This window comes from Somniosus microcephalus, chromosome 5 (assembly GCF_052327205.1).
Source record: "Somniosus microcephalus isolate GS21.2 chromosome 5, FLI_Smic_1.0, whole genome shotgun sequence".
Classification (NCBI taxonomy): Eukaryota; Metazoa; Chordata; class Chondrichthyes; order Squaliformes; family Somniosidae; genus Somniosus; species Somniosus microcephalus.
In genome coordinates, this window is record NC_140991.1 from 260,341,789 (window position 1) to 260,367,962 (window position 26,174).

The 26,174-nt window shown below is 45.4% G+C and overlaps 1 protein-coding gene across 1 annotated transcript in view; it reads left to right on the forward strand.

Annotated features, from left to right (window-relative positions):
- scgn (secretagogin, EF-hand calcium binding protein) overlaps positions 1-26,174 on the forward strand; it is a 71,265-nt gene that overhangs the window by 32,593 nt on the left and 12,498 nt on the right. The window contains exons 5-7 of the mRNA XM_085988868.1: positions 9,469-9,525; positions 12,471-12,548; positions 15,985-16,040. Of these exons, the coding sequence (XP_085844994.1) occupies positions 9,469-9,525; positions 12,471-12,548; positions 15,985-16,040 (191 nt within the window). The remainder of the gene's footprint in view (positions 1-9,468; positions 9,526-12,470; positions 12,549-15,984; positions 16,041-26,174) is intronic.

Below are 26,174 nucleotides of genomic sequence, written 5' to 3' on the forward strand. Positions count from 1 at the left end.
TAAGAGCTGGTTTTTTTAAGCCAGGCTCTAAAATGGTCTATTTATGAACCTATCAATTGAGTATCATCCAATTCAGCACCATTTTGCTCACCTTTGTGTGGGGCAGACCTGGAGTTGTGTAGCATTAGCTTATTGTTTTAATGCAGGTTAGAATCTCTATTCCTGAATCCACTGCTCCACTCAAGTAACAGGCAGGATTGATGAAGGGAATGCAATGGATGTTGTCTACATGGATTTTAGGAAGGCGTTTGACAAAGTACCACATAGAAGGCTGGTTAACAAAATTGAGGCTCATGTAATACGTGGGTCGTGGTAGCTTGGATAAGGAATTGGCTTAAGGACAGAAAACAGTGAGTTGCGGTAAATGGCTGTTTTTCAGACTGGAGGATTGTAGACAGTGATGTTCCCCAAGGGTCAGTGCTGGGGCCACTGCTTTTGTTGATATGTATAAATGACCTGGATATTGGAATACAGAGTAGCATTTCTAAATTTGCCGATGACCCCAGACTTGGGGTGTGGCAAACAATGAGGATGCTAACAATCGACTGCAACAGGACATAGAAAGGCTAGCAGATGGAATTTAATACAGAGAAGTGTGAGGTGATGCATTTTGGCAGAAGGAACAGGGAGAGGCAATATACACTTAATGCCACAGTTTTAAACAGTGTACAGGGACAGAGGGACCTGGAAGTTAATGTGCATAGACCCCTGAAGGTGGCAGGACATATTAAGAGAGTGGTTAACAAAGCATTTGGGAGCTTGGGCTTCATAAATAGAGGCATTGAGTACAAAAGTAGAGAAGTTATACTGAACTTTTATAAAGCGCTGGTTAGGCCACAACTGGAGTATTGCATCCAGTTCTGGTCACCACACTTTAGGAAGGTTGTGAAGGCCTTGAGAGGGTGCAGAGGGAATTTACCAGAATGGTTCCGGGGATGGGGGATCTTAGCTACAAGGACAGGGTGGAGAAGCTGGATTTGTTTTCATTAGAGCAATGGGAATCGGGGGGAAAAACTCTCCCTGGCTGGAGTCATACCTAGTACAAAGGAAGATGGTTGTGGTGATTGAAGGTCAATCATCACAGCCCCAGGACATCGCTGTAGGAGTTCCTCAGGGCAGTGTCCTAGGCCCAACCATCTTCAGCTGCTTCATCAATGACCTTCCTTCCAACATAAGGTCAGAAATGGGGATGTTTGCTGATGACTGCACAGAGTTCAGCGCCATTCACAACTCCTCAGATAATGAAGCAGTCCATGCCCGCATGCAGCAAGGCCTGGACGACATTCAGGCATGGTCTGATAAGTGGCAGGTAACATTTGCGCCACAGAAGTGCCAGGCAATGACTATCTCCAACAAGCGAGAGTCTAACCACTGCCCCTTGACATTCAATGGCATTACCATCGCCAAATTCGCCATCATCAACATCCTGGGGGCCACCATTGACCAGAAACGTAACAGGACCAGCCACACAAACACTGTGGCAACAAGAGCAGGTCAGAGGCTAGGTATTCTGTGGCGACTGTCTCACCTCCTGACTCCCCAAAGCCTTTCTACCATTTACAAAGCACAAGGAAGGAGTGTGATGGAATACTCTCCACTTGCTTGGATGAGTGCGGCTCCAACAACACTCAAGAAGCATGACACCATCCAGGACAAAGCAGCCCACTTGATTTGCACCCCATCTACCACCTTAAACATTCACTCTCTCCACCACCACTGTACTGTGGCTGCAGTGTGTAGCATCTATAAGATGCATTGCAGCAACTCACTAAGGCTTCTTCGGCAGCACCTCCCAAACCCGCAACCTCTTCCCCCTAGAAGGACAAGGGCAGCAGATGCATGGGAACACCACCACCTCCAAGTTACACACCATCCTGACTTAGGAGTATATCGCCGATCCTTCATCGTCACTGGGTCAAAATCCTGGAACTCCCTACCTAACAGCATTGTGGGAGCACCTTCACCACACGGACTGCAGCGGTTCAAGAAGGCGGCTCACCACCACCTTCTCGAAGGTAATTATGGATGGGCAATAAATGCTGGCCTTGCCAGCGACGCCCACATCCCATAAAAACGAATTTAAAAAAAAGAGGTTGGGGGTGATTTGATAGATGTGTACAAGATTATGACGGGTTTGGATAGGCTAGACGGGGAAAGGCTATTCCCACTAGTTGATGGTACAAGGACTAGGGGACACAGATCTAAGGTTTTGGACAAGAGATACAGGGGAGATGTGAGGAAAAACTTTTTTACGCAGCGAGTGGTGAGGACCTGGAACTCGCTGCCAACGGAAGTGGAGACACTCAGTGTTTACAAGTGGAGACTGGATAGGCACTTGAGGGAAATAAACTTGCAGGGCTACAGGGATAGAGCGGGGGAATGGGACTGACTCAATTGCTCTACAGAGAGTCGGCACGGACTCAATTGGCCGAATGGCCTCCTTCTGTGCCGTTATTACTCTATGACTCAAGATTCATCATTAGACTGAATCACAGGCCAATGCACTACCCACAGAATTGAAATCTGCAAAATACCACAAAGCTAAAGTCTCCACAATTCTTGCCATTTAAAAATAAAACGCAATTGGCTTGTTAATATACTTTGTTACTTTTGGCATCCTTGAATAGGAAAAGTTACAATCATCGTGTTTCACTGAAGCTCTCCGGGTATCTGTGGAGCAGGGGGTACTGGCAGAGTAAACTGACCACCAGCTTCAACCTAAATGGTCATGAGACTTTATTTACTTTATTTCAGTTCCAATTCAGCACCTTCCTTTTGAGGAAAGCATATTGTAGATGTGATTATTTATTTAGCTCTAGCAGTGTGACAATGATATTAGATTCTTGATAGACGTTAAATGAGTGCCACATATAGAGCAGTGCTTAAACTGCTTACCTCACAATGTGTAATTAGAAGCCCAAGTTCTTGTTTACAATGGCTTGTTTATTTTCAGTTCAGTAACGTTTCCCAGCTGCTGTTTATACAGAGAATGAAGTAGATTCTAGTAACTGGTAGAACATATAAACATATGAAAATGACGGTTAGGAAAATATCAGCTGGTCCATCAAGACTGCCTCACACCACAATGGCTAAACTTTTCTTCCCTCCCCTGACTTTCACCCCCCCACCTCACACCCACCCCCACAACCATGCAATCTCCTGGGTGAGGCAAAGAAAATTAAAAACCCGGGGCCAATAAGCGAAGAAATATTCTGTAAAATTCCTCTCCCACCCCCTCAGGCGATCAAAACTAGTTCAGAAGATCACATGGACCAAGAGTTCCCTAGAAAGACACTTACCTTCTCTATGATGTGATCTCTGCTCCAGTCAGGAACCGGTCCAGCTCCCTCTTGAAGGCAGAGAGTCAGCGCCCACCACACCATCTGACAATGTATTTCAAAGGCTCACAATTCTCTGGGAAAAGAAGAACCGCTAGTCTGTTCCTACTCTTACATAGTTTAAACTCATGTCCCCTGGTCCTCCCAATCTCTTAAACTGGAATAATCATTCAATAGGGATGCTATCCAACTCCTTAATTATTTTATAGACCTCTGACTGGTCACCTCTAAGTCTACGCTGCTCTAAAGTAAAGAGACCAATGTCCTTCAGCCTATCTGAGTAGCTGAGAATCATTCTTGTAGATCTCCTCTGGACCTTTTCCAATGTCACTATATCACCTAATATGTGGGGGGACCAAAACTGGGCAGAGTACTCTAGATGTGGTCTGACCAGTGTCAAAATGGTGTCCTCGGATTTATACTGAATGATTCTATTATTACAACCCAATACCACCTTAGTTTTAGCTACAGTTTCTCTACATTGGTCAAGAACTTTCACTGATCTGTGCGTAATAACACCATGATCTTTTTCTCACTCGATCTCTTTCAGTATTGTTCCTGCAAATTATGCGTGTATTCTGTGTTGGCCCGACCAACATGTTTGACGCTACATTCATCTAAATTAAATGCCATTTGCCAATGTGTGGCCCACTCCCCCAGCACATCTAAATCTTTTTAGATTTGATTGCACTCCTCTACCATCTTAACCCTTGCACAGATGTTGGTGTCATCTTCATAGTCACTTACGATACTCCCAACACCACTGTCCCAGGTCATTAATAAAGAGTGTGAAGAGTAACGGGTCTAGAGCTGATCCTTGGGCGACACCAGTAGTAACATGTCTCCAAGCTGAAGCACCTTCGTTAACTACAACTTTTTGGCTGTGGTATTGGAGCCAATTCCTAATCCAGCATTTCAAATTTCTGCTGATTTTGTTTGACTTGTAATGAGTTTTGTCCAATCTCAGATGACTTGCCAGATAAGACACCAGAGGGTAGAATTTCCAATCAATGACGTTCATGTCCAAACACTTGATGCACTTGTATTATTTTTTTTTGTCTGTGGTACTGTTACACAGACACTAACCCACAAAATAAATACTGCCAATCAAGGAGAGCAAACAGCCACGGTGTCCCCCTCCTGAGCAACGTGCAACAAGCCCTGCTGGAGGTGCACTTGTGTAGACGTTGGTGAGGTAGAATTAAGTTTGGTTCAGATTTTCCCCCCCCCCCCCCCCCCCATGTGATAGAATAGTCTGATGCTCACTGTCAAGATTTACAGTTGAATAATGACCACTTAAGTAAAATATTGGGAGTACATTACTCCTTTGAAACTGTGGCCTAGAAATTCAGGCACAGTGTCTGATCTCTGCCTGAATGGTGAGACCCGAGGCGCCCCCGATATCGGGTTGCCTTTCATTGGAACCAACCAGTCTCGCAAAGCTACCGGCAGATCTGGACTGAAGATCGGGCCACTACGAGATCAAGTAAGTGAGGAAGGGCGGGCGAATGGGCCTCAGGCTGGTGGGGGGTGGGGGGAGATTTGGGCTTTTGGGGGGGTGCGCAATGGTTGGCTGGAGGGAGGTAGCGTTGGCTGAGGACTGGGTCGATTGGTAGTCAGATCGGGGAGAATCGGTGGCAGGGGGGAACTGGCCCAGCATTTTTTTAATATGGGTTTGGGGGAACGCTCCTGCTGGCTCCACATTCAGGTAAGTACAGGGCCTTCCTACCACTTAGAGCCACAATGTGCTGTGAGAGTTCAGCACATGGCGAGCAAAGTGCTGGGGAGTTCAAAAATCAGAGCGGGTACTGCATGATGCGCAGGACCCTAATTTAAATAAATTATTTCTCTCTTTAAATATTCCCAAAGTGCGCTCCTGCCACCAGCACAATGTCCTTTCCCAATATGGTGGGCAGTGCACCTCTGGATGGGAATCTGCGTACACTTCCTGCCCGCCATATTGGGGGCCTAGTAAGCCGGTCAGCACCTGATAAATGGATGCAGCGTGGCCAAATTTCTCGTCCCCATATTTCACCAGTTTGTCAACACCTTTAGAAGAGGAGGGGAGGACACCAAATTATGGAAGGGGAACAATTAAAATGAATCTGTAATAAATGCAAGTTTTAATTTACTTGTGCAGCGCTAATTATGGCCTCTGTAGAAGGATTAATACTCCCTAACATGGTAGGGCAGTGACATTCATCATTTTTATTTGCACTTAAGTAAAGCAATAAATTTTCTCGTGTGACCCTGTGCACAACAGCAGTTTCCAGAAAGTTTCAATCATTGAAAAGCTAAAACAGAGATCCAGAGCCTTTGGGTTAATTATCTCTTTTCCTAATGTAAGTAGACATGATGCAGTACATCAAAAGTAGTAATTTTGACATTTATTTGGGAGTGTGAGTGGTTATTACCATATATACACTTAAAGAAGATGGTTGTGGTTGTTGGAGGCCAATCATCTCAGCCCCAGGATATCACTGCAGGATTTCCTCAGGGCAGTGTCCTAAGCCCAACCATCTTCAGCTGCTTCATCGATGACCTTCCCTCCATCATGAGGTCAAAAGTGGGGATGTTCGCTGATGATTGCACAGTGTTCAGTTCCACTCGCAACTCCTCAGATAATGATGCAGTCCATGCCCTTATGCAGCAAGACCTGGATGACATTCAGGCTTGGGCTGATAAGTGGCAGGTAACATTCGGGCCACACAAGTGCCAGGCAATGACCAATTAGAGAGAGTCTAACCACCACCCTTGATATTAAATGGCATTACCATAATTGAATCCCCCACCATCAACATCCTGGGAGTCACCATTGACCAGAAACTTAACTGGACCAGCCACATAAATACAGTGGCACCAAGAGCAGGTCAGAGGCTAGGTATTCTGTGGCGAGTGACTCACCTCCTGACCCCCCAAAGCCTTTCCACCATCTACAAGGCACAAGTCAGGAGATACTTTTACTTGCCTGGATGAGTGCAGCTCCAACAACACTCAAGAAGCTCGACACCATCCAGGACAAAGCAGCCCGCTTGATTGACACCCCATCCACCACCTTAAACATTCACTCCCTCCACCACCGGTTCACCGTGGCTGCAGTGTGTACCATCTTCAAGATACACTGTAGCAACTCACCAAGGCTTCTTTGACAGCACCTCCCAAACCCGCAACCTCTACCACCTAGAAGGTCAAGGGCAGCAGGCGCATGGGAACACCACCACCTCCAAGTTCCCCTCCAGATCTCTCTCATTCCTGACTTGGAATTATATCGCCATTCTTTCATTGTTGCTGGGTCAAAATCCTGGAACCTCCTCCCTAACAGCACTGTGGGAGTACCTTCACCACACGGACTGCAGCGGTTCAAGAAAGCGTCTCACCGCCACCTCTCAAGGGCAATTAGGGATGGGCAATAAATGTTGGCCTTACCAGCGGCGCCCACATCCCATGAATGATTTAAAAAAAAATTGTGCTTGCTGAAAATTCCTTTCTTTGCTGTTTTGATGGAGCTGTTAACCATGCTTAACAGCTACGTTAAAATAGCAAGAGAAATTTGACACAAATGCATTGGCCCGGATTTTGTAGTCAGTATGTCGCCGTACTCTCATACCTCCTTTGAGATCCCCCACAAGTTCGAGATTTCCACATGCACTTGCAGGCTATTTGCCCACCGACTGTCAAATCTTTTTGTCGTTTAATACTCCTGTGAAGCACCTTAGTGCAACGTCCTATGTTAAAGGCGCTATATAAATGCAAGTTGTTGTCGTTGACTGGCCAGCAATTGCGCACAGGCCTGTTTGCATCAACACAAGGGGACTTTTCAGGCATGATTGAAACATTTTTATTTCAGAAATTAGACACACACTGTATCAAATGGGTTTCTGCAAATATTGGCCAGAATGATGTTGAAAATGATCAAACAATTATATTTTTAGTGAGTTTAGTGGAATGAAGCTAATTACAATTCAAATTCCAATTCTGTAAATTGTAATTAGATCAGATTTTGGGATTCCATTGTATCTCATTATGGGATTCCCTTCAGAAATGATTAAAATCGAATTCTGCCTTGTGATTGGAGGACCAGGCCCACGTGATCCCAGGTACGCTTCCGCACCGCCTGTGTCCGTGGGATCTGTGGGCTATTACGCTGCTCTCCGCTGCACAGCCTCAGACCGCAAGTTTTCGCAGGCTCGTCACCATCAGGTAGGTGGGTAATTGTTTCGCAGGTCAGAGGTATACTCCGGTGGTATGCCTCCAACTGCAATTTTTGGCCCATTGTGTTCATACAATAACATCACTCAGAAACTTCCAGGCTATACTGTAAATATTAACTTACATTCCAGCTTATCATCGTTTCCAGCAACTCAGGAGCTATACCTAATACAACCAATATGATTGGGCGGGTCATGTGCTGCTTTGCACCAGAGGGTTTTTATGAATGCAATCTCTTGGCAAGGAGTCTTGACCACTGGGAGCGCATATCAGAAAAATCATGCATGTGCTCTGTGCTGGGAGCATGCGTGGGTAACATTTACTCACAGGTATCTTAAAGCTTCATGAGCTGCTCTTTATCTGAGTAGTATTTTCTCTGTTAAATAGTTTAAATCCCGAGTTCATGCTGGAGAATTTCGCCCTGCCAAATATTGTATGAAATTCATGCTTTGTTGGGGAAGGAATTTGTCATAGAATCATGCACAGCACAGAAGGAGGCCATTCAGCCCATCGTGCCTGTGCAGGTTCTTTGCCAAGGCTGGGGGAAAAAAAAAAGTTACGAGTCTAAAGATTAGCCAAGAGCAGTGGAGGCGGTGGGGCAAAGGTCAGGAGAATTCAATCGTGAAGAAAATGCTTCCATGTTTGATAAAATCCATGAAAAGGTTGGGCTCTGCGGGACCGATTTTCCTGAATGCACGTTACCAGTCGGGAGGTTTGCCCACTGGACCCACTAATTAAGCAACCGTGCAAGGTATGTACGAGGCTCTTAGTTGGTAGCACAAAATCAGCCCCTTAATTTTATGTACTTACAACCATTGACGAGAAGATTGATGAAAACTTTTCAAATTGGAACATTACTCCGTTGTCAGGGATTGGCAGCCCAGATTCCAATAAAGGGGGATGCAATTTGGAAAAGTGATTAAGGATCGATAAGAGGAAAAATAAGTCTTGAACACATGGGTAGAAAAAAATGTTTTAGTTTAATTGGGTTGTCAGACAACAAAAAACAAAAGAAGTCGAAGGGAGTTTCTCCTCTGCCCCATAGTATTTTGTGAGTTATAAGGGATAGATCCCATGACACTAGTCAAAGAATAGCAGGGGAGTTCTCCCCGATGTCATGGCCAATATTTATCCCTCAAGCAACATCACTAAAACAGATTAACTGGTTATTATCACCTTGCTGTTTGTGGGACCTTGCTGTTTGTGGGACCTTGCTGTTTGTGGGACCTTGCTGTTTGTGGGACCTTGCTGTGCATAAATTGGCTGCCACATTTTCTACATTACAACAGTGACCTCATTTCAAAAGTGGAACATCCTGAGGTCATGAAAGGCACTGTATAAAGGCAAGTCTTATTATATTACTATCCCATCAGGAGTAGCATGACCTTACAGCTGGATTATGGTGCTTAAGGCTCTACTGGAGAATCCTGTGAGAGAAAAGCCAAGTCACCAAACCCAGATTCTGCCTTATTACAAACGATCCAAACCAACTGAGACTATTTTCAGTAACAGCCTGTCTAATCTTAATTCAAAGTTGCTTAATTCAAATTTCTGTTAAATCAAATTTTTTAGCACTGAAGTCAGACTTTGCTGTTCTAATTATTTTGCTTAACTAAAATTACTAAATTTTAGTGCAAAAAAAATTATTTTAACGTTATTAGGCGTTGGCTGTATGCACTTAAGCGAAACATTTGGATTTCAGTCAAACTTGCAAATGAGTCTTGAAGCCATTGATGGTTACAGTGACAATCTGTCATCGGAACGACAATTTGGGGGCCATTTAAAATATAATCGCTATGTGACTGGAAGACACTGTTTTATTGATGATAAATGTGCTCTGCTATTTACGCATATATTGAATTTGAAATCTGACTGGTGCTGGAATTTCCGACACACTTAATTCCTCTATTATCCTTTCCAGATCTGGCGTAAATATGACGCAGACAGCAGCGGATACATTTCAGCCACTGAACTCCGAGTAAGTCACATGTCAAGAGAAAGCTTAAGGCTTAATCAAATAATAGTCATAATATCTGATCTTCTTCCCCCTCAGGCAACAGGGTTATAAGGTTCCCCACCCCCAATCATTAGATCTGTTGCTGTTTTCCATAGACACATTTCATATAACATGACAAATAAAGTGTTCTTGTCTCTGATTGCCAGCTCCATCTTCCCTCTCTGCATTCCACACACCATTGTGTAATGGATAGGATGGGGACCCTTCACCAGTGTCAGTCATGGCTCAGTGGACTCTTGCCTCTGTCAGAAGGTCATGGGTTCAAGCCCTCCACCAGAGACTTGAGCACAAAATGTAGGCTGATACTTCACTGCAGTACTGAGGAAATGCTGCAGTGTCGGAGGTGTTGTCTTTTGGATGAGACATTAAACCAAGGTCCTGTCTGCCCTCTCAAGTGGATGTAAAAGATCCCATGGCACTATTTCGAAGAACATAAGAAATACGAGCAGGAGTAGGCCATTCGGCTCCTCGAGCCTGCTCCACCATTCAATAAGTTCATGGCTGATCATCTACTGCAACTCCACTTTCCTGCACTATCCCCATATCCCTTGATTCCCTTAATATGCTAACGATCTCTACCTTGAATATACTCAACGACTGAACCTCCACAGCCCTCTGGGGCAGAGAATTCCAAAGATCCACCACCCTCTGAGGGAAGAAATTTCTCCTTATCTCAGTCCTAAATGGCCGACCTCTTATTCTGAGACTGTGACCCCTAGTTCTAGACTCCCCAGCCAGGGGAAACACTCTCCCAGCATCTACCCTGTCAAGCCCTGTAAGAATTTTGTATGTTTCAATGAGATCACCCCTCATTCTTCTAAACTCTAGAGTGGGATAGTTCTCCCTGGTGTGCTGGAAATATTTATCCCTCAACCAACATCACTTGAAGATTATTTGGTCATCAGATTACTGTTTGTGGGAGCTTGGTTGTGCACAAATTGGCTGCCATGTTTCCTGCATTACAACAGCAGCTCCACTTCAAAAGTACTTAATTGGCTGTACAGTGCTTTGGGACGTCCTGAGGTCGTGAAAGGTACTATATAAATGCAAATCTTTCATGCTTTAATGCAGCTTTAATGCCAAGCATTAAGAGACAGATGAGAGCAATATCTTTCTGGTTTTTATCCGCCCTCCCTGGGATGTGACTGCCTACAGCCTTCTTTGAAAGTAGTGAGCAACTAATCTGTTGACAGTTTCTGATACAAACCAATTCCTTCCTTTTAGAAGGGCTAGTATTTAATACGTCAGGTACAATGTTATCAATATGTTTAGACCGTGAAATCAGTCAGGGGGCAAGAAATGTTTAAGTATAATCGAATGTGATATATGTGTAATTTTACAGACTGCAGGAGTAGTCATTCATCTTTCAGAATAGGCAGTTTTGCAATTTCATTCTGTAACTAGACTGCCTGTCCTCAGTTGCATTATACTGTCTTCGCATGCAACATTCATTACCATTTGATTTACTTTTTAATATAAATATTACATACATAATCTAGCACGGTGGCATAGTGGTTAGCACTGTTGCCTCACAGCGCCAGGGACCCGGGTTCGAATCCGGCCTCGGGCGACTGTCTGTGTGGAGTTTGCACATTCTCCCCGTGTTTGCGTGGGTTTCCTCCGGGTGCTCCGGTTTCCTCCCACAGTCCAAAGATGTGCGGGTTAGGTTGATTGGCTATGATAAATTGACCCTTAGTGTTGGGGGGATTAAATACGTGGGGATAGGGTGGGATATGTGTTGATGTAGGGGTTACGGGGATCGGGTGGGATATGTGTCGGTGCAGGCTCGATGGGCCGAAATGGCCTCTATCTGCACTGTGGGGTTTCTGTGATATCTTGTAAGCATTTAAAAAATAGAAAACTAACTCATACTTGTTTGGCATTAGAGTTTTAAATTAATTAGTTTCAACACTGATGTACTTCCAAATATTTGACATTAAAATTATTTGATTTGTAATTCCACTCCCCAAATTCCTGTAATTTTGTGGCTATTCATTTTTTTAATAGTACAAACTGTTGGAAAGTTGGAAACTTAATAAGAGTTGAATCTTGCTCTTTGTATAAATCTATTCTCTAGGACTCCATCATCAGTCAATGCCTAAGGCTTATGGTCAATGTGTAGGCCTCATGGTCAATGCCTAGGCCCCATGGTCAGTGCTTAGCATTTATGGTCAATGCGTAGCGTTTATGGTCAATGACTAGGGCTCATAGTCAGTGTAGGATTTATGGTCATTGCATAGGGTTTACGGGTCAGTGCGTCGGGTTTGCGGGTCAGTGCGTCGGGTTTACGGCCAGTGCGGAAGATTTATGAGTCAGTGTGTAGGGTTTATGGTCAAATCAACACAGCTGCATTGTAAGAAACTAGAAAAGTGGAATAAGCAGAATAATCTCGCTGTTTTTTATGGGCTTTGAAAATATTCTTATTTGTTAAAGAGTGAACCAATTAATCGTATTTTTGATTTTCTTTCTTGCAGTCCTCCCCAATTCAGCTCTTCAGTTTAGAGCACATGGCACAGTTTACACAGGGATGATAATGTAATTCCAACCTATAAAGGGATTGACTATGTACTTTTGATTCGTTAGTTATTAAACAGCTGAATTACATTTTATTTTGGCCCTCGTTATGATAAACAGGACTTAATTAAATCTGACATAATTTGCTAATTCAGCAGTAAACGGCACTGAAAATTTGACAAATGCATTAGCAAGACAAAGGATGCACTGGCTTTAAGTGATGTTACCTGACAAGGAAGTAGGAATTGAAACAAAATTTTGCACCTGCCAGAGTGGAAATTGCTTTTCTTTGCTCCGTTGGTTATTGAAAGCCAATATTTTAGAGAACGAAGAGGCATGTTAACTGGGAGTTAGACAATTAACTTTTTTTTTGGACCCGTTGTGATAAACAGAACTTCCTGAGAGACCTGTTCCTTCAACACAAGAAAATTATTCCAAATGACAAGCTGGATGAGTACACTGACACTATGGTGAGCATCTCTGTAACCTGTTACAACCTCCACCTATTCCACACAAAACCATTTGTTTTTTAAATCTGTGCTTGCTTGATTGTGAGCAATACAATTCACAGCCCACTTATTCCATAGTTGTTGCCTATGTTTCAACCCAAACATTTTATCTGCAGCCAATTTTCTGGATGTCTCAACTGTTCTATTTGGTGTAGTTCTGACCGGTTTGGACATTACTGTTTATTTTATTTTCATGTATGGGGTGTATTGGGGTGGATTTGAAGATCACCCCTATAGATTTGCATATCAGCTGGTAATTAATGTTGGCACAAATCTTTACAGTGAAAGAGCTGTCTGTCTGCTATGAGGAGTTGGAGGATGGTGTCCACTAAAAATACTTTGTTTCTTCGAAGTTTTTTTGTGCTAGTTTTAAATACTATGTGATAGATTTTCACTTTTGTGCGGGCGGACAATGGAGTTAGCAGATGGGCTGTCGTTATACACCCTGCCCAGTTTTCCATTTCAGTGAAGTTAACGGAAAGGAAAATCGGGCAGGGTATATAAGGGATTGGCTATCACCAGTTTCCTGCTTCGCTTAAGTTAAAAATGAGTCCCTTATTCTCTCCAATTTTAGTCCCTCTTCTGGTTCTCTATACTACAGAGGGGGAACGCATGCACGTTCCTCTAGAAATTCCATTCTTGAGCACACTGTTGAGAGACTCTGGGGGAAAATTGGCTCGTGCCCCCCTTGTGATGAAAACGTCGCCGGGGCGCTACTTTTATCACCCCGAAAAAGTTAGTGGTAGCGCCCCAAGCAGGAGGCAGGGCATTACTGGAAGTGCTCCCCCTCCTTCTTTGTGCACTCCCATTGAATATCGCAGTGCTACGTGCACCAGTGCCACGCACATCAGCATGTAGCGCCACGGTACAGCAGGCTCCCCTCCCCTGATTAAAGGGGAGGTGTCTGCACCGAGGCCCTTCTGGACCACCAGGGAGCAGGGTGCTGGCAACAGAGCCCGGCACTCAAGAGGAGTACCGGGCTGCCCGATCGCGGCCCGCACCCTGCAGCAGGAGGCGAGAAGGGGCAGGTGCTGGCAGGTGGCCCAAAAAAAAAGGCTGCCCGGCACCTGCCCTTTAATTATCGCCACCCGGCCATAAAAATGCCCCGCTGACCCTGTCGGACGTAGCGCTTGGTGGTAGGTCGGGGGCGCAAGCCAAGCTTGTGGCCAGGGCGCTGCGCACGGCGATGACGTCATCGCCGGAGGCGCAGCGCCATGGGGCGTTACCGCCGCTGCATACCTCCTGCTGAATTTTGCTGGAGGCGTTAATGGTGCCGCCCTCAGGGCGCTATCGGGATGCACAAAGCAACCGAATTTTTCCCCCTCTGAGTTACATGACCTCCAAATTTCCTCCTTCAATTTGGGGATGTCCCTGGCCTGTGCTCCGAACCTCCAGTGATGAAGCAGTAACAATGAGCGACTTGGAGTACAAGAAATCCCAGATTTGTGGTTTGTCTATCAAACAGATTTTTTTCCACCCCCTCCTCACTGCGGCCAGTTGTAGCACCACATTTGCTACCCTGGCTGGGATCAGCTAACTCAGCGCACACTACAGAATGAACCTTGAGTCTGTCAGCTCAGACCTACACTGGGCAGTGAATTCATCAATTGAGCTGTTAATGGAGCCAATTAATTTGCGTGATGCACAGCTCACATTGACATCAAGCATTGATTGTTGGGCAAGTAATAAAGTATTGCATAGTAACTACAGTATTATTAAGATATATAAATCAGTCACATTTAGGCCATTTACAAAATGCCTTTAATCATGGTTATTGCTGTTGCTATTTCTATCAAAGTATTTGCAAAATGTATACAATAGGATTAGTTTAAACAAGTTAACAAACATAATTTAACAAACATATTGATAAAACGGAGGATGCACTGGCTGTTAAGTGAGTTTACTTGACAATCTTATACAGGAAGTTGGAAAATGTTCCCATTACATCAGAATATGGTTGCAGTATGAAAAGAAAATGCATCAGTGGCTAATGATCCCTTTGTAAATACTCTATTGGCAAGGGGGAAACAAATTATGGCCCAGAATTTGCAGTCCTGATGACAGCGAACTGGCAGCATTCACCGTCATTTCGCCTTTGAAACTGATCGCAACTTCAGGATTTAGCGCATGCCCAGCCTAATGCAGAAATCCTGAAGTTGCAGTCTGTCATTCACTGCTCCTCCACAGGCTGTGTTGTGGTCCCCCCCCGTCCCCCACAGAGCCGGCAATCAGTGTAATCTGTCAAATCATAGAAACTGACAAAAACGTCAGGTCTTCCGCGGTAATACCGCTGTTAAATAACCCATTAAAAGTTAGACCCTTTTGGATTAGCTGTAACTGGAGTTTTAACAGCATATTGACTGCTGAAGAAAGGTTATGGCCCTGAAAAACTAATTATAATTTTGTGGAATGCCAAATTTATCCATTTTAAGGTTTTTTCCTCTATTTCAGGTTTGCCTTTTCTCCCATGTGAGAGCCCCTCTCTATAACATTTTTAAAAAGTTAGAATCAAAGGAGTTTACCCACTTCCTGGTTAGCTGTCAGAATTCTGCATTCTGATTGGCTGCTTAGACAGCGTGTTGGCGCCACAGCAGCTCTTCGCTGGGAATCCCATTAACTTGCGTTGATTTCTGTTACACGTCGGAAAAGCCGAACTTCTCGCCACAGTGATTGTGAGATCTTTGCAGGAAGCTTACCTCGGGGCCAGCGGTGAACGCCTTTGCTTTGTCGCTGACTGCAAATTACGGGCCATTAACAAATTATGAAAACCTGATGATGCATTTCAGGGATTACCTACTGATTTTTTCAAAATACTTTTGAAGGCACAAATTCACCCCAGGGACATAAATCCATTGGTGCCAGTGACCCTCCAGTAGCTCACCCTAGTGGCCATCTTTTAGGTGTCAGCCTAGACGGCGAGTGCTGACAGGCTATTCACTCCTGGGCGGCACTACATCAAGCTCCATGTGTCCTCACCTCATATGCATGCTGTCCAGTAGAGGTTACTGGATAGTGATCAGGAGCGTAGTTTTTCCCCAGCAGAGCCCAGGAGTACTGAAGCCTCCATGACTGCCCCTGAGATCAGCTAACTCAGCACACCATATACTGTAGTGCACATAACCAATGAGACATTGAGGGAAAAAGCAAAATCTTCTAATAATGCAGATGAATTTGATTCATATTAACAACGAGGCAGATTTACATCATCTGTTATTTAGTGATTTTAGGATTTGCAGATATAAAATTTGGTTTCTTACTGTAATCCTCATGCTCCTTTTGATCATTTTACCTTGCTTTGGAGAGATATTAAAATAATGTAACAGTATACATTGTTTACATGTGGAACTATATCTTATGGGTTGGCCACTTATTAAAACTCGCTACTGCTTTATTTCAGATGAAAATTTTTGATAAAAACAAAGATGGCCGCCTGGACCTCAGTGACTTGGCAAGGTTCGTTACTTATACTTGGCACAAAATCTGTTCCCGAAAATCGTTTTTCTTGAATGAATATTTTAGAACTTTAAAAATTGGTTGAGAAAAGTTTCCTCTTTATGCTGGTTCTGTTTCCTGTGCAAAATAAACTTGGATAACCTCAATCTGGTTCCAATACACAAGTCCACAGAACAAAACTGCCTATAATGCAGTGCAAATTGGGCCTATTATTTTGTATATGAAGTTGAACCATGCTCAAAAGGTGCGTGTGCAGTGGGTTGGGGTGACGTACACCATTTTTTTCATTTTTAACCCCCCAACCCTCTCCTGCCCATTGTGGGGATGGGTGGGGGGGGGGGGGTAAATACCGAGACCAGAAGAACAGGAGTAGGCCATTCAGCCCCTCGAGCCTCTTTCACCATTAGATCTGTACCTCAACTCCATTTACCCGTTTTTGATCCATATCCCTTGATACACTTACCTAATAAAAATCTCTCAATCTAAGTCTTGAAAATTTCAATTAACCCATGCCTTTTGGGGAGAGAATTCCAAATTTACACTGCCCTTTGTGTGAAAAAGTGCTTCCTGATTTCACTACAGAATGGCCTAGCTCTAATTTAAAGATTTTGCATCTTGTACTGGACTTCCCCACCAGAGGAAATAGCCTCTTTGTCTCTACCCTATCGAATCCCTTAATAATTTTAAACACTGCAATTTAAATCACCCCGCAACCTTAACTCAAGGGATTATAAATCAGATTTATGCAACCTGTTACTCATAGAAACATAGAAGATAGGAGCAGGAGTAGGCCATTCGGCCCCTCGAGCCTGCTCCGCCATTCAATGAGATCATGGATGATCATTCAAATTCAGTACCCTGTCCCTGCCTTCTCCCCATATCCATTGATCGCTTTAGCCTCAAGAAATATAGGCTAAATTTAATTTAAACATAATTTAATCCTTTAAACCCTGGTATCATTCTTGGATTCAAAATGGATTACCTCACGCTTTCCCACTTTGAACTCTCTCTGCCATAGTTTTGCCCACTCATTTTATGTCCCTTAGTAATTTCCTGCTCCCATTTACACAACTTACCCTGCCTTACAACTTACAGTATCATCTGCAAAATTAGATATAAAGCTCTCTATTCCTTCATCCAAGTCATTGATATATGTGGTGAAAAACTGAGGCCCCAGTACAGATCCCTGGGGAAGACCACTTGTCACAGCCCACCAATCAGAGTACAATCTCTTTGTCCCTATTCTCTGTCTCCCACCTCCCAATCAATTACCAACTCATGTCACAAGGTTACCTCCAATTCTGTGCGGAACTTTTTCAAATGCATTTTGGAAGTCCATATAGACAAAATCCATAGACATATCCCTGTCCAACATATCTGTGACCTCCTCAGAAACTTCAACTAGATTAGTCAGACATGACTTACCCTTCACAAATCCATGTTGACTCTTTTTGATCAGCTCATACTTGTCCAAGTGGTTAGTCCCTGATGATAGATTCCAGTAACTTCACCGAAACTTAAATTCAGTTAATTAAATAAATCTGGAATAAAAAGCGAGTATCAGTAATGGTGACAATGAAACTATCGGATTGTTGTAAAAACCCATCTGGTTCACTAATGTCCTTTAGGGAAGGAAACCTGTCGTCCTAACCTGGACTGGCCTATATGTGACTCCAGACCCACAGCAATGTGGTTGACTTTTAACTGCCCTCTGAAAGGGCTGAGCAAGCCACTCAGTTGTAACAAACTGCTATGAAAAACAATTAAGAATAAAACTGGACAGACTACCCGGCATCGACCTCCGCACCAGCTACGGACATGGCAATGGCACATCCAGCCCAGTCGACCCTGCAAAGTCCTCCGCACGAACGTCTGGGGACTTGTGCCAAAATTGGGAGAGCTGTCCCACAGACTAGTCAAGCAACATGCTGACATAGTCATACTCACAGAATTATACCTTTCAGCCAATGTCCCAGACTCCTACATCATCACCCCTGGGTATGTCCTGTCCCACCGGCAGGACCGAACCACCAGGGGTGGCAGCACAGTGCTATACAGTCGGGAGGGAGTATTCCTGGGAGTCATGGCTTCAGATCAAGCGTGGGCAAGGAAATCTCCTGCTGATTACCACCTACTGCCCACCCTCAGCTGATGAATCAGTGCTCCTCCATGTTGAACACCACTTGGAAGAAGCACTGAGAGTAGCAAGGGCACAGAATGTACTCTGGGTGGGGGACTTCAATGTCTATCACCAAGAGTGGCTTGGTAGCACCACTACTGACCTAGCTGGCCGAGTCCTGAAGGACATCGCTGCTAGTCTGGGCCTGCGCCAGGTGGTGAGTGAACCAACAAGAGGGAAAAAACCTACTTGACCTTGTCCCCACCAATCTACCTGTTGCAGAGGCATCTGTCCATGACAGCATTGGTAGCAGTGACCACTGCACAGTCATTGCGGAGATGAAGTCCCGTCTTCACACTGAGGACACCCTCCATCGTGTTGTGTGGCACGACCACCATGCTAAATGGGATAGATTCAGAACAGATCTAGCAGCTCAAAACTGGGCATCCATGAGGCGCTGTGGGCCATCAGCAGCAGCAGAATTGTATTCCACCACAATCTGTAACCTCATGGCCTGGATTACCCCCGCTCTACCATTGCCATCAAGCCAGGGGACCAACCCTGGTTCAATAAGGAGTGTAGAAGAGCATGCCAGGCACAGCACCTGGCGTACCTAAAATGAGGTGCCAACCTGGGGAAGCTGCAACACAGGACTACATGCATGCTAAACAGCGGAAGAAGCATGCTATAGACAGGGCTAAGTGATCCCACAATCAATGGGTCAGATCAAAGCTCTGCAGTCCTGCCACATCCAGCCGTGAATGGTGGTGGACCATTAAACAACTAATGGGAGGAGAAGGTTCCGTGCATATCCCCATCCTCAATGATGGCAGAGCCCAGCATGTGAGCGCAAAAGACCAGGCTGAAACATTTGCAACCATCTTCAGCCAGAAGTGCCAAGTGAATGAACCACCTTGGCCTCCTCCTGAGGTCCCTACCATCACAGAAGCCAGTGTTCAGCCAATTCAATTCACCCCACATGATATCAAGAAACGGCTGAACTCACTGGATACAGCAAAGGCTATGGGCCCTGACAACATCCCAGCTATCGTGCTGAAGACTTGTGCGCCAGAACTAGCCACGCCTCTAGCCAAGCTGTTCCATTGGCATCTACCCAATAATGTGGAAAACTGCCCAGGTATGTCCTATCCACAAAAAGCAGGACAAATCCAATCTGGCCAATTACCGCCCCATCAGTCTACTCTCAATCATCAGCAAAGTGATGGAAGATGTCGTCAACAATGCTACAAAGCGGCACTTACTCACCAATAACCTGCTCACCGATGCTCAGTTTGGGTTCCACCAGGATCACTCTGCTCCAGACCTCATTACAGCCTTGGTCCAAGCATGGACAAATGAGCTGAATCCCAGAGGTGAAGTGAGAGTGACTGCCCTTGACATCAAGGCAGCATTTGACTGAGTGTGGCATCAAGGAACCCTAGTAAAACTGAAGTCAATGGGAATTGGGGAAAACTCTCTACTGGCTGAAGTCATACCTAACACAAAGGAAGAGGTTTGTGGTTGTTGGAGGTCAATCATCACAGCCCCAGAGCATCGCTGCAGAAGTTCCTCAGGGCAGTGTCTGAGGCCCAACCATCTTCAGCTGCTTCATCAATGATCTTCCCTCTATCATAAGGTCAGAAGTGGGGGTGTTTGCTGATGACTGCAGTGTTCAGTGCCATTCACAACTCCTCAGATAATGAAGCAGTCCAGGCCCGCATGCAACAAGACCTGGATGACATCTAGGTTTGGGCTGATAAGTGGCAAATAATATTCATGCCACACAAGTGCCAGGCAATGACTAGCTCCAACAAGCGAGAGTCTAACCACTGCCCCTTGACATTCAATGGCATTATCATCACCGAATCCCCCAACATCAACATCCTGGGAGTCACCATTGACCAGAAATTTACCTGGACCAGCCACATAAATACTGTGGCTACAAGCGCAGGTCAGAGGCTGGGTATTCTGCGGCGAGTGTCTCACCACCTGACTCCCCAAAGCCTTTCCACCATCTACAAGGCACAAGTAAGGAGTGTGATGGAATACTCTCCACTTGCCTGGATGAGTGCAGCTCCAACAACACTCAAGAAGCTCGGCACCATCCAGGACAGAGCAGCCTGCTTGATTGGCACCCCATCCACCACCTTAAACATTCACTCCCTCCACCAACGGCGCACTGTGGCTGCAGTATGTACCATCTACAAGAGCACTGCAGCAACTCGCCAAGGCTTCTTCGGCAGCGCCTCCCAATCCCATGACCTCTACCATCTAGAAGGACAAGGGCAGCAGGCGCATGAGAAGATCATCAGCTGCAAGTTTCCCCTCTATCCTGACTTGGAAGTGGATCGTCGTTCCTTCATCATCGCTGGGTCAAAATCCTAGAACTCCCTCCGTAACAGCACTGTGGGAGTACTTCACCACGCGGACTGCAGCGGTTCAAGAAGGTGACTCACCACCACCTTCTCGGCCAATTAGGGATGGGCAATAAATGCTGGCCTTCGGTAGTTTCCTGGTTTCTCCCTCCCTTTTTAAGTAGTGACATTTGAAATTTTTCAGTCCAAATGAACAATTCCTGAATCGAGAAAGATTTGGAAAATAATGTTTATTACATCTGCAATTTCCTCACCTGTTTCTTTTAATACCCTAGGGTGAAAACCTTTAGGTCCTGGAGATCTGTCTATCTTAAGTCCCATTATTTTCTCCATTACCATTTTCTTTCTTATATTAAATCCCAAAATTCGCTCCCCATAACTTATTTTTAGGATCCCTTATATCGCTAGTATTTTGTCCTTTTCCTCCACTATGAAAACGGATACAAAGGCCTCGATATTTACTGCAGTCAATTTATTTATCATCCCTTTGAAGTCTGCCTTACTTAAATTTACAACCTTGGTTTGTGACTCTCTCTTTTCCCTCTCAAACCTAATATCAAATTCAATTATCTTATGGTCACTGCAAAATGTTCCTTTCCTGACAGGTTGTTAACTAATTCTGGCTCATTACATATCACTAAGAATAGTCATAGAGTCATAGAGTTTTACAGCACAGAAAGAGGCCCTTCGGCCCATCGTGTCTGCGCCGCCCATCCATCCCTGTCCAGTCTAATCCCATTTTCCAGCATTTGGTCCATAGCCTTGTATGCAATGGCATTTCAAGTGCTCATCCAAATGCTTCTTGAATGTTGAGGGTTCCTGCCTCCACCACCCTTTCAGGCATTGAGTTCCACATTCCAACCACCCTCTGGGTGAAAAAGTTCCTCCTCAAATCCCCTCTAAATCTCCTGCCCCTTACCCTGAATCTATGCCCCCTTGTTATTGACCCCCCCACTAAGGGGAAAAGTTCCTCTTTATCTACCCTATCTATGCCCCTCATTATTTTGTACACCTCAATCAGGTCCCCCCTCAGCCTTCTCTGCTCCAAGGAAAACAACTCCAGCCTGTCCAGCCTCTCTTCATAGCTGAGGCGCTCCATCCCAGGTAACATCCTGGTGAATCTTCTCTGCACCCTCTCCAAAGCAATCACATCCTTCCTATAGTGAGGCGACCAGAACTGCACACAGTACTCCAGCTGTGGCCTCACCAGCGTTTTGTACAGCTCCATCATAACCTCCCTGCTCTTATATTCTATGCCTCGGCTAATGAAGGCAAGTATCCCATATGCCTTTTTAACCACCTTATCTACCTGTTCCGCTGCCTTCAGGGATCTATGTACATGTACACCAAGGTCCCTCTGACCCTCTGTACTTCCTAGGGTCCTACCACTCATTGTGTATTCCCTTGCCTTATTTGTCCGTCCAAAATGCATCACCTCGCACTTTTCAGGGTTAAATTCCATTTGCCACTTTTCCGCCCATCTGACCAACCCGTTTATATCGTCCTGTAGCCGGAGGCTTTCCTCCTCGCAATTTACCACCCCACCAATTTTCGTGTCATCTGCGAACTTACTGATCATACCTTTTACATTTTCATCCAAATCATTTATGTAGATCACAAACAATAAGGGACCCAGCACCGATCCCTGAGGTACCCCACTGGACACAGGCTTCCAGTCACAAAAGCAACCTTCGACCATCACCCTCTGCCTCCTGCCACTCAGCCAGTTTAGGATCCAACGCGCCAAGGCCCCCTGGATCCCATGGGCTCTTACCTTCTTGACCAGTCTCCTATGCGGGACTTTGTCAAAAGCTTTACTGAAGTCCATGTACACCACATCCACAGCATTTCCCTCATCCACCCCACTCGTCACCCCCTCGAAAAATTCGATCAGATTTGTTAGACATGATTTACCCTTAACAAAGCCATGCTGACTATCCCCGATTAATCCTTGCCTCTCCAAGTGGAGATTAATTTTGTCCCTCAGAATTTTTTCCAATAATTTCCCCACCACAGATGTTAGACTCACTGGCCTGTAATTCCCTGGTTTATCCCTGCTACCCTTCTTGAATAATGGTACTACGTTAGCTGTTCTCCAGTCCTCTGGTACATCCCCTGTGGCCAGAGAGGTTCTGAAAATTAGTGTCAGAGCCCCTGCAATCTCCTCCCTTGCCTCCCACAGCAGCCTGGGATACATCTCGTCCGGGCCTGGGGATTTATCCACTTTTTGGCCCGCTAAAACCGCTAGCACCTCCTCCCTCTCGATGCTAATATGTTCAAGTATGTCACAGTCCCCTTGCCCGATTTCTATGTCTGCATCGTCTTTCTCCATAGTGAACACAGATGCAAAAAATTCATTTAAAACCCCGCCTACATCCTCTGGCTCTACACACAGATTGCCACTTTGGTCCCTAATGGGCCCTACCCTTTCCCTGGTTATCCTCTTGCCCTTAATATACTTATAAAACATCTTAGGATTTTCCTTTATTTTGCTCGCCAGTGTTATTTCATGGCCCCTCCTCGCCCTCCTAATTTCTTTTTTAAGTATGCCCCTGCACTTTTTATACTCCTCTCGGGCTTCTTCTGTCTTTAGTCTTTTGTAACTGCCAAAAGCCCCCCTCTTATTTCTAATGCATTTTTGTATATCCCTTGTCATCCAAGGTTCCCTTTGCTTGTTGGTCCCACCCTTGACCTTTACAGGAACATGTTGGCGTTGTACTCTCTCTATTTCCCTTCTGAAAGTCTCCCACTGTTTTGATGTGGATTTTCCTATAAGCAGCTGCTCCCAGTCCACTTTGGCCAGATCCTGCCTTATCATATTAAAATCGGCCTTCCCCCAATTTAGAACCCTTATTTCCGGGCCGTCTTTGTCTTTTTCCATGACCACCTTAAATCTCACCGAATTATGGTCACTGTCGCCAAAATGCTCTCCTACTGACACTTCCACCACTTGCCCGGCTACATTCCCCAGAATTAGGTCCAGTACCGCCCCCTCTCTTGTAGGACTTTCTACATGTTGGCTCAAAAAGCTCTCCTGGATGCACTTTAAGAATTCTGCACCCTCTAAGCCTTTCACACTCTGACTGTCCCAATTTATATTGGGGAAGTTGAAATCCCCCACTATTATTACCCTATTATTTTCGCACTTCTCGGAGATTTGCCTACATATCTGTTCCTCTATCTCCCCCTGACTGTTTGGGGGCCTATAGTACACTCCCAGCAAAGTGCTTGCCCCCTTTTTGTTTTTAAGTTCTACCCATATGGCCTCATTAGAGGAACCCGCTAATATATCATCCCTCCTTACAGCAGTAATTGACTCCTTAATTAATATTGCAACACCCCCTCCCCTTTTACACCCCCCTCTGTCTCGCCTGAAGATTCTATACCCCGGAATATTGAGCTGCCAGTCCTGACCCTCCCTCAACCATGTCTCCGTGATAGCAACAATATCGTACTCCCATGTGTTCAACAACAACTTCAGTTCATCCACCTTATTTGCAAGACTCCTTGCATTAAAATAAATGCCTTCCAGCCCTGCCATATTCTCTTTTGCCTTCACATATTTGCTCTGCCTTCCCAGCTGACTTGTTTTTCCCTCTGTATTTGGCCGTAAATCACCCCCTACTATAGCTCCACTCTGTTCCCCAACCCCCTGCCAAGTTAGTTTAAACCCTCCCCAGCAGTGCTAGCAAACCTCCCCGCAAGGATATTGGTTCCCCCCTGGTTCAGGTGTAAACCGTCCGACTTGTACAAGTCCCACCTTTCCCAGAAGCAGACCCAGTGATCCAGGAAACTAAAGCCCTCCCCCTTGCACCATCCCTTTAGCCACGCATTCATCTGTTCTATCTTCCTATTCCTATACTTACTAGCACGTGGCACCGGGAGTAATCCAGAGATTACAACCTTTGAGGTCCTGCTCCTTAATCCTTCACCTAGCTCCCTAAATTCTTGCTGCAGGACCTCATCCCTCTTTTTACCTATGTCGTTGGTACCAATGTGGACCACGACCACTGGCTGTTCTCCCTCCCCCTCCAGAATGCCCTGCAGCCGCTCAGTGACATCCTTGACCCTGGCACCAGGGAGGCAACAAACCATCCTGGATTCACGTCTACGGCCACAGAAACGCCTATCTGTTCCCCTTACTATAGAATCCCCTACCACTATTGCTCTCCCACTCTTTTTCCCCCCTTCCTGGGCAGCAGGAGCACCCCCAGTGCCAGGAAGTTGGCCGCTGCTGCCTTCCCCTGGTGAATCATCCCCCTCAACAGTATCCAAAGCGGTATACTTGTTTGAAAGGGGGATGTCCGCAGGGGTTCCCTGCACTACCTGCCTGCCTTTGTTGCTCCGCCTGATGGTCACCCCCTGTGCTGCCCTACCCTGAGGCGTGCACAACTCGCTAAACGTGTTATCCACGAGCCTTTCAGCATCGCGCATGCTCCAAAATTCATCCACCCGCAGCTCGAGCGCCGCAATGCGGTCTACAAGTAGCTGCAGCTGGATGCATTTCCTGCACACATGGTCATCAGGGACACTGGCAGCATCCCTGACTTCCCACATAGAGCAGGAGGAGCAGAGCACGGGTCTGAACTCTCCTGCCATGACTTACCCCTTTAATTTCTTTAAAAATTTATTCAATACCCCAGTTACAGGTATGCTCTAGGGCGCTTTATTTACCAACTATCCCCACTACACCACAGAAATTTAACACCACAGAATTCAAGCTTGTATTGAAAAAAGAGAAATACTCACCAACCAATCACCTACCTGCTCCCTGGTGACGTCACACACTGATTACTTTTTACCTCTCTCCCCGCTGCTGAGTTGGTATGCCTCGCCTCTCTCCGGTTTTTATACCGGGCTCCGACTCACTGCTCCCAACTGGTCTCGGGCCTCGCTGGTCGCCGGGTTTTCTCCCGAGCTCCTCCTCGCTGCTCCCGCTGGTCCCGACTGTATGGCCTTATCCCTTGTCAGTTCTAAAATATAATGGCCCTGATTTTGCTGTCAGCGGTGAACGATTGGCGCTAGCCGTTCATTACACTTGCACTTGTTTTACACTGGAAGTTGCAGTTCTTAGAGAGCAAAAACAGTGCAGTGCCCTCCACAGGGGATCTGGGACCTGTGTGAACAGACCAAGCAATAGTGTGTCTCCTCAACCAATCTGATTGAAGAATCCTTACTGAGACACGCAGCATCTAAACCAAGAAGTGTCAGTTAGAATAGTTAATTCAATGTCAAATCATACAGAGAAAGCGAAATATAGGTGCATATATAACTAGATAAGTGCACATGCAATACAGAGCAAGCACAGGATGGGATTCAACTGTGATGCCCTCTCAGTCGAACACTGACAATTGACTGTTCAGGTTCACACATGAAAAACAGTCAATTGTGAGTGAAAATAGCAGGTGCTGGGCAGTGCCTGTGGAACCATATCCCAGCGTAAGTCACAGCCTTAAATTTTTTACAACAAATCAATCTTCTGTGGTGATGCTCAGACAAAATTTTTTTTTTTTTTTTTTTTAAGTGTCTCCTCCCGTAATTGTTTGCCTTCCATTCTCTAATTCTGCTTTCCTCTTCTTGTTTGTTTATCTCCATTTTCTGTCTTTTGTCTTTCTCCCTCCTCTTCCCCGCCACCCCCCC